Source organism: Chelonia mydas, chromosome 1 (genome assembly GCF_015237465.2).
Source record: "Chelonia mydas isolate rCheMyd1 chromosome 1, rCheMyd1.pri.v2, whole genome shotgun sequence".
NCBI lineage: Eukaryota > Metazoa > Chordata > Testudines > Cheloniidae > Chelonia > Chelonia mydas.
The window spans coordinates 3124345-3131883 of NC_057849.1; the positions used below are offsets into that span (position 1 = coordinate 3124345).

The 7539-nt window shown below is 46.7% G+C and overlaps 1 protein-coding gene across 1 annotated transcript; it reads right to left on the reverse strand.

Moving 5' to 3' along the window:
- Positions 1-4171: 4171 nt before the first annotated feature.
- Positions 4172-5170, reverse strand: LOC102932477 (olfactory receptor 52M1). The gene has a single exon (XM_007070782.3). The coding sequence runs from the start codon at positions 5168-5170 to the stop codon at positions 4172-4174; it is 999 nt and encodes a 332-aa protein (XP_007070844.3).
- Between the last annotated feature and the right edge of the window lie 2369 nt (positions 5171-7539).

The window sequence follows — 7539 nt, forward strand, 5'->3', positions numbered from 1 at the left end:
TCCAGACCAGAGAACTGAAGGAGGATATTAAGACAAGGTGGGGATGTCTCAGGGGTCCTTTTATATCCTCTGCTCTGTGCAAGGAATTTTACTGTCCCAAACAAAGATCACTGTCTCTGTTTGTGGAAAGTTACAGGCCCAAGAGGCAGTCCAGGGTCACATGAGCATACCACGTGTCCTTATATATTTCAGTGCCTCACAGGGGCAGATGTTGCCTGTATTTTTGCTGAGTGTGTTTCTTCGATGGCCCATTGTGAGAGCTAAGTGTCCTTGAAGAGCAATCAACACATAGATATCTGGCCTTAATATAAATTCTATGTGAAGGGTCTTACCCAAGAATACAACACATGTATAAGATACAAGACCCTGGCCAATATTAATAACTTCAGATACAAAGGTGATACATGCATATAAACAGGATAATCATATTTAGCAAATCATAACTTACCCACTGACACCAGCCAGGACATACTTTGTACAACATTTGTTGCAATTGTATAACCGTGGTAGGAACCGTGGTAGCAATGATAAAAATGGTCTTATTCAATCATACAGCATCACACCATGTTCTCCTCCCACGATGGTGCGAGAGCTGCTAGCCACCTAAGCAAGGGGCATTGCCCGGGTTCTAGCAGGGCAAGCAGCTGAGAAACTAGACCCACTAGAGGATGGGAAGAACAGATAAAAAACTGTTTTTCTGCAGGTTTCAGAGTAGCAGCCGTGTTAGTCTGTATTCACAAAAAGAAAAGGAGTTCTTGCGGCACCATAGAGACTAACAACTTTATTTGAGCATAAGCTTTCTGCAGGGACCCTGCTCCTTAGACAAAGACAGGAGGAAAGAGTTCTTGAAAAGTGAGAGGTGGACATCCATGAACTAGACTGTTTCCTCCAATGTAGCCAGCTAGTCCCCTTGGCTTTGAACCTTAACTTCTGTTTGACTAAAGCATCTTCCAAAAAGGCTTTCAGGGCTAGATCCACAAAGGCTCTTGGGAAAATATTGAATTTAGGCACTAATGCCTTTCTCAAACCCCAGCTCAGCTGCTGTCTAATCCTGAAGGAGCCGCAGATTCCACCAGTAGCCAGCACAAAGCAACCTGGGGGCTGACGCTGCTCCACAGCTAACGAGCTGCTCAGAGTCTTCACTCAGGCCTCAGTTCTGCTGGGGGTCTCCAATGTGCTGTTCCCCTGCCCATCCCCCCCGCAGGCCTGATCCGTTAGGCACTCTCAGATCATGCCTCCTGGATGAGGCCTTGCAGTTCGGGAATGTGTGTATGTACAAGTGTGTCCGTGTGTGTGCGCGTGTCCACCTGTTTGTGTGTGTGCACGTGCATCTTTGTGTGTGTGCGTGCACCTGTGTTTGTGCACGTGTATCGCTCTGAGTGAGTGCGAGTGTGGGTATGTGCGTGTTTACGTGCACATGTGTCTATGTATTAGCACCCCCAGAATATCCCATAGACCAGTCACTTAGCGCCCTCACGTGGAATGTCGGAGACCCAGATTCAAATCCCTAATCCACTAAATGTTTTTTTGTACTAAGATGTACAGCTCCAGCCGGAGACACTGAGGGCCCCACCTGAAATTCTCATTTCCTGCTGCTCAGGGTGCTCACGTGGGATGTGGGAGACCTGTCTTCAAGTCCCTACTCCAAATACGGTAGAGCAAAGATTTTGGATCTGGGTCTCCCACGTCTCTCGGGTCACCCACAAGAAAACTCTAACCTGTTCTAGGCATCTCGCTCTCGGAGAGGTCTCACTGCTGACAGTCCCATGTAGAAAAAACCTCCTCTTATCAGCTGGACTCCTGGAGACACACATCAGTGGGAGTTAGGTACTTAAGGACCTTAGTGAACCATGAGAAAAAACCCACTGGATGATGATTCCCCGTGGACATCGCCTTGCTGAGATCTATCAGTTAGCCAGTTCTCACTCCATCTCATGAGTGCTCTAATGACACTGTCTAGTGCTAGTCTGTTAATCTGAATGTCATATTGAACGAGGTCAAACAACTGGCAATGGCCTAAATGTGGACAAATTAGAGAGAGTCCAGTGGAGGGCAACGAAAATGATTAGGGGGCTGCAGCACATGATTTACGAGGAGAAGCTGAGGGAACTGGGATAATTTAGTTTGCAGAACAGAAGAGTGGCGGGGGGAGGGCAGATTTGATAGCAGCCTTCAGCTACCTGAAGGGGGATTCCAAAGAGGATGGAGTTAAAGGTGGAGGTTCTGTGTGCACATGTCTAATTCCGCTCAGCCAAATTACTGAGGGGAACTAATGTTCCATACTTTTCAGCTGGTATCAACAGCTGGTTGTTTTTTTCATGCTTTCTCCAGGGGGTGGGTTAAAAGAGCTTGCGGGCACCACACAGGAAGGAATTCCCAAGTGCGCTTTCCTGGGTTCTCAAAGAGCTTTTTGCATTTGGGTGGTGGCAGTGATAACAGTGCAAGGCCAGGGAATCTGTAACCTTGGGGAGTTTTAAGGCAAGCCTTTAGTGGCAAGTATTTTTAAGGTCTTTTGCAGGCCCCCACCTCCTGCACTTGAAATGTCAGAGTGGCCAAACAGCCTTGACCACTGGCAATCAAGACGGGATGTTTTTTCTCAAAGATCTGCTCTAGTTCAAACGGGAATTAATGAAGGGCAGCCCTATGGCTGTGGAATGCAGGAGGTCAGAACAGGGTCCCTCAAGGCCATATAATCTACAAATCTTGCCACACCCTGGGTGCCACATTTCGGGTCTGGGCAGGTTGAAAGGAATACAAGAAATTCAGTGCTCATCGATGATTGCTACTCAATGCCACTGGGAGCAAATGAACCAGACTGCCTGTGATTCTTTGTGCACCCCTACTGCTAAGGAGAGAGAAGGGGCCCAGGCTGAGCGGGGAGTGGAGCAGTGCCGACCGGAGCCAGACGGGCCAGGGGAGCAGCCCAGGGAGGAGAGAGCTGTGTAATCAGGAAAGCCAAAGGAAATTTGGAGTTGCAGCTAGCAAGAGATGTGAAGGGTAACAAGAAGGGTTTCTACAGGTATGTTAGCAACAAGAAGGTGGTCAGGGAAAGTGTGGGACCCTTACTGAATGGGGGAGGCAACCTAGGGACAGATGATGTGGAAAAGGCTGAAGTCCTCAATGCTTTTTTTCCTTTGTTCTTCAAAGACAAGGTCAGCTCCCAGACTGCTGCCCTGTGCAACATAGTATGGAGATGAGGTGAGCAGCCCTCCATGGTGAAAGAACTGGTTGACGACTATTTAGAAAAGCTGGACATGAACATGTGGCTGGATGCAATACACCCAAGGGTGCTGAGGGAGTTGCAGAGCCATTGGCCATTATCTTTCAAAATTCGTGGTGATCAGGGCAGGTTGAGGACAATTGGAAAAAGGCAAATATAGTGCCCATCTTTAAAAAAGGGACGGAAAAAACAGTGAACTACAGATTGGTCAGCCTCACCCGGAAAAATCATGGGGCAGGTCCTCAAGGAATCTATTTTGAAGCACTTGGAGGGGGGGAAGTTAATCAGGAACAGTCAACATGGATTCACAAAAGGCAAGTCATGCCTCACCAACCTCATAGACTTCTATGATGAGATAACTGGAGCTGCCGATATGGGGAAAGTGGTCCTTAAGTGTCCTTAAGTGACTTGCCACAAGATGTCAAACACGTTTATATAAGAGATGAGTAGATTTATTATTACTTTAATTTTCTCTCTTTTATGTAGGAATTAGAAACACTGCTCCTGTCAGCTAATTGCCAAGTTATCTGCCAAAACCCTAGAGTTTTCAACTGCCTAAGTACCCCTGGGGATCACAGTTAAAGTTGCCCCGACCCAAACACCAAAATCTGAAATGAAGTCCCTGCAGCAAGGTATAGTGAGGTGGAGACAATCCAGCAACTGATGGGGCGGGGGAAGAAGAGTGAGCGACCCATGGGAAGAGATGGGGTGGTGGGCGGACCTTCAAAGTCCAGTTACCAGCAATTAGATGTGTGGCCACCCTATGAGTTAATGTGTTGTACACAGACCCATTTCCCAGTTTGTCAGTCTGACACAGCATAGTGTGGTCAGAAAAGGATTGAATGTCACTTGTACTGCACAAACAGTGATTCAGGGAAGGGGGCCCAGGACCATGTCACCAGCCAGCTCTGCATGGAGCTCGGACTGAGAGCAGAGCATCAGCAGAAAACTTTACGTCCCTTTATGAGAAAAGAGACTGAGCAGCCTGTCCCGGATTTGTCTGGTCCTCACCCCGTAGATGATGGGGTTTAGCATGGAGGGAACCAGGAGGTACACATTGGCCATGAGAACATGGAAATGCAGGGCCACATTGTGGCCAAACCGCTGCGTGAGAAAGGAGAAGAGAGCTGGGATGTAAAAGGCTAAGATGACACAGAGGTGGGAGCTGCAGGTCCCCAAAGTCTTAAGCCGGATGTCCTTTGTGGGGAGGCTGAAGATGGCCCTGAGGATCTGGATATAGGACACAGTGATAAAAAGCACATCCAGACAAGTCACAAAGAATACCACAGAGAGGCCGTAGTAACTACTGATGCGGATGTCGGCGCAGGCCAGCTTCACCACAGCCACGTGCTCATAGTGGATGTGAGGAATGATGTTGGTTCTGTAATACAGCCACCGCCTCGCCAGGAAGGGAGTGGGCAGTACAAGTATGCTCCCACGCAGCACCATGGCCAGGCCAATCTTGGCCACCACGGGGTTTGTCAGGATGGTGGAATGTCTCAGGGGGTCACAGATGGCCACGTAGCGATCCAAAGCCATGGCCACGAGGATCCCAGACTCCATCGCTGAGAAGCAGTGAATGAAGTACATCTGGGTGAGGCAGGCACTGAAATCGATCTCTCTGGAATTGAACCAGAAGATGGTCAGCATTTTGGGCAGGATGGATGTAGACAAGACCAGGTCAGTGACAGCCAGCATGCAGAGGAAATAGTACATGGGCCTATGGAGGCTTGGCTCCATCTTCACAATGAACAGGATGGCGAAGTTCCCCAAGACAGCTATCGCATACATGGTGCAAAAGGGGATGGAGATCCAGACATGGGCTGCCTCCAGACCAGCAATGCCCAGCAGGATGAAGGTGGAGGGGTTGGTGAAGTTGGTTGTGTTGGAATCTGACATGGAGTAGGGGAGAAGGTGTCCAAATCTGAGGCAGAACGCTGCCTCCTGCATGTACCGTAAGTTCCCCCGACTTCCTTTATGTGCCCAAGCTCTAGGGTGACGGTTGCAGTAAAAATTCCTGGATGGAGAGACAATGTTAATATGAGACACTACATGCACTACTGGAGGCTGTTCTCATGAGTGAAGCAGATTTGTCGCTCTTCATACACAGAGAAATGGTCTTTTCACAATTCAGGGAAATGAATTATGAACAACTGACTGTACTCATGCCTATTTCATATATTATGGTGCTCCCTGCTCAATAATTCCTACACGCTGTGGTGTGGGTAACATCAATAGGCATCAGCAGACAATGCAGTGAGACCCCGGCTAGAGGACCTCTGCTGCAGGGATTTTCCCATTCCCCCAGTTACTCAAAATCTGAGAGTGAAAAAAAGCCAAGCCTTTGCCAAGACACGTGCCAGGGGAAACATCCCAACTGCTACACACCACAGGGGCAAAAAACCCTGTGTATCATTGATAGCAGCTCCATGGAAACACTTGCTCATTCACAGCAGTGACTAAAACAAAGACAATGTTCAAATGTGAAAGGAATGGGGTGGAGAATAACCTGCTCTGGACACGCACTCAGGTTTGGTCACCCAGTCTCTATAAAAACCAGAGCAAATAAAAAGGGGGGTTCCAAGATAGGATATGAGAATGGGGGAGGTTGCCATATGTGGACAGAATGAAAAGTCTGGGACTATTTAATTTAGAGAAGAGACAAAGAAGGGAGCATTTGATAGATGAGAGAAAAATAAAGAATGGAAGTGATTCCATTAAAATGGACAAACAAAGAACAGTTCCCAACCAGTAATATCTATAGACACTTAATGGTACAAAAGGTCTAATTCCCCAAAGCTGCTGCAAATTATCAGCAAAATTGATTGAGAGGAAAAAATATAGACAGGGAAATGAGAATGAAAATTGGTAGCTCTTTAAAAAGTGTTCTTTAGAGAGTTAAAAATCCTCAATTCCACAATCAAAAAGTGCCCAACTTTGGCTAGAAACCCAGTTCAGTGGCAAAGTGAAGGCAGCAATAATGGGGAGGGGAAGCAATAATAGAACTAATGGGATAAAGGGAAAATAGATAGCAAGCAATACATATTGGAAGCTATGAAAATTGATAAGGGATGTAAAAAAATCGGGGAAAAATCAAAAGAAATCCTAGGAAAGGTTTAAGCTAATTCCTAGTGGGCGAAAAGAAACTGGTTAAAGTTGAAAAAAGGCAGATGTATTCACGATATAGTTTAGTTCTGCATTTGGAAAGAACCTTTATGATGTACACATATCACACGAGGTGATGAAACACTTTCCAGTCCATTAGCAGTCAAGGAGCGTGTTGAAGAGTGTGCATGGTAGAACCTTAGAATTACGAACACCAGAGTTACGAACTGACCAATCAACCACACGTCTCGTTTGGAAGCAGACGCACACAATCAGGAAGCAGAGCCCAAATAATAGAAAAAACGGTAAATACAGGACAGTTCTGTGTTAACTCTAAAGCATAAACAAAGAAGGGAAAGTTAAAAAAAAAAGATTTGACAAGGCTAGGATACAATGGAAATGCTGGTATGGGACTAGTTAACAAAAACGTCTCAGAATACAATTAATGTCAGTCAATAACAGGGTTTGTGGAAAACCAGTCTTGTCAAATAAACCCAATCTCATCCTTTCATGAAAGTACGTTTGGCTGATCAAGGAAACTGCGCAGATGCAAGAGACTGATTTCTCTGAGGTATTTAATTAAGGGAAAACATTCAGATAAAAATGAACACACTACAGTATCAGTGAAGCACGTATAAAATGGATTAAAACCTGGCAGATCTCAGAGAGCAGTTGCCAGGGGGCCTTTGTCACCACATGGGGCTGTTTCTAGCGGGGATCTGTGGGGATCAGTTCTACGCCTGAGGCGATTGAATATTTTGATCAGTGATCTGGAAGCAAACAGACAATCACTGCAGAAAAAAAATGGGTACGACCCACAGATTGGCCGAGCAGTTACAATAAGGCAGCCAGGGCAGCCACACCGATTGATCTAGAGCATCGCAATACAGTCAAAAGACAAGTTATCATCTCGGAACAGAAACGCAGGCCCAACCCCCAGGCTACGGGACAGTATCATGGAACACAGGGGCCCTGGAAAGGATTTTGGGGTCACTGTGGATGACCAACACATCATGAGCTCTCCGTGCGATGCCGTGGCGAAAGGGCTGATGTGATCCTTGGATGCATAAACAGGGGAGTGGAGAGTTGGAGCAGAGGAAGCATTTTAGCTCTGCACACGGTATTGGTGAAAAACAACTGCGTCCAATTCTGGGGTCCACATTTTAAAAAGGATGTTGAAAAATTGGGAGAGTGCAAAAAAGAGCCACAGAAAT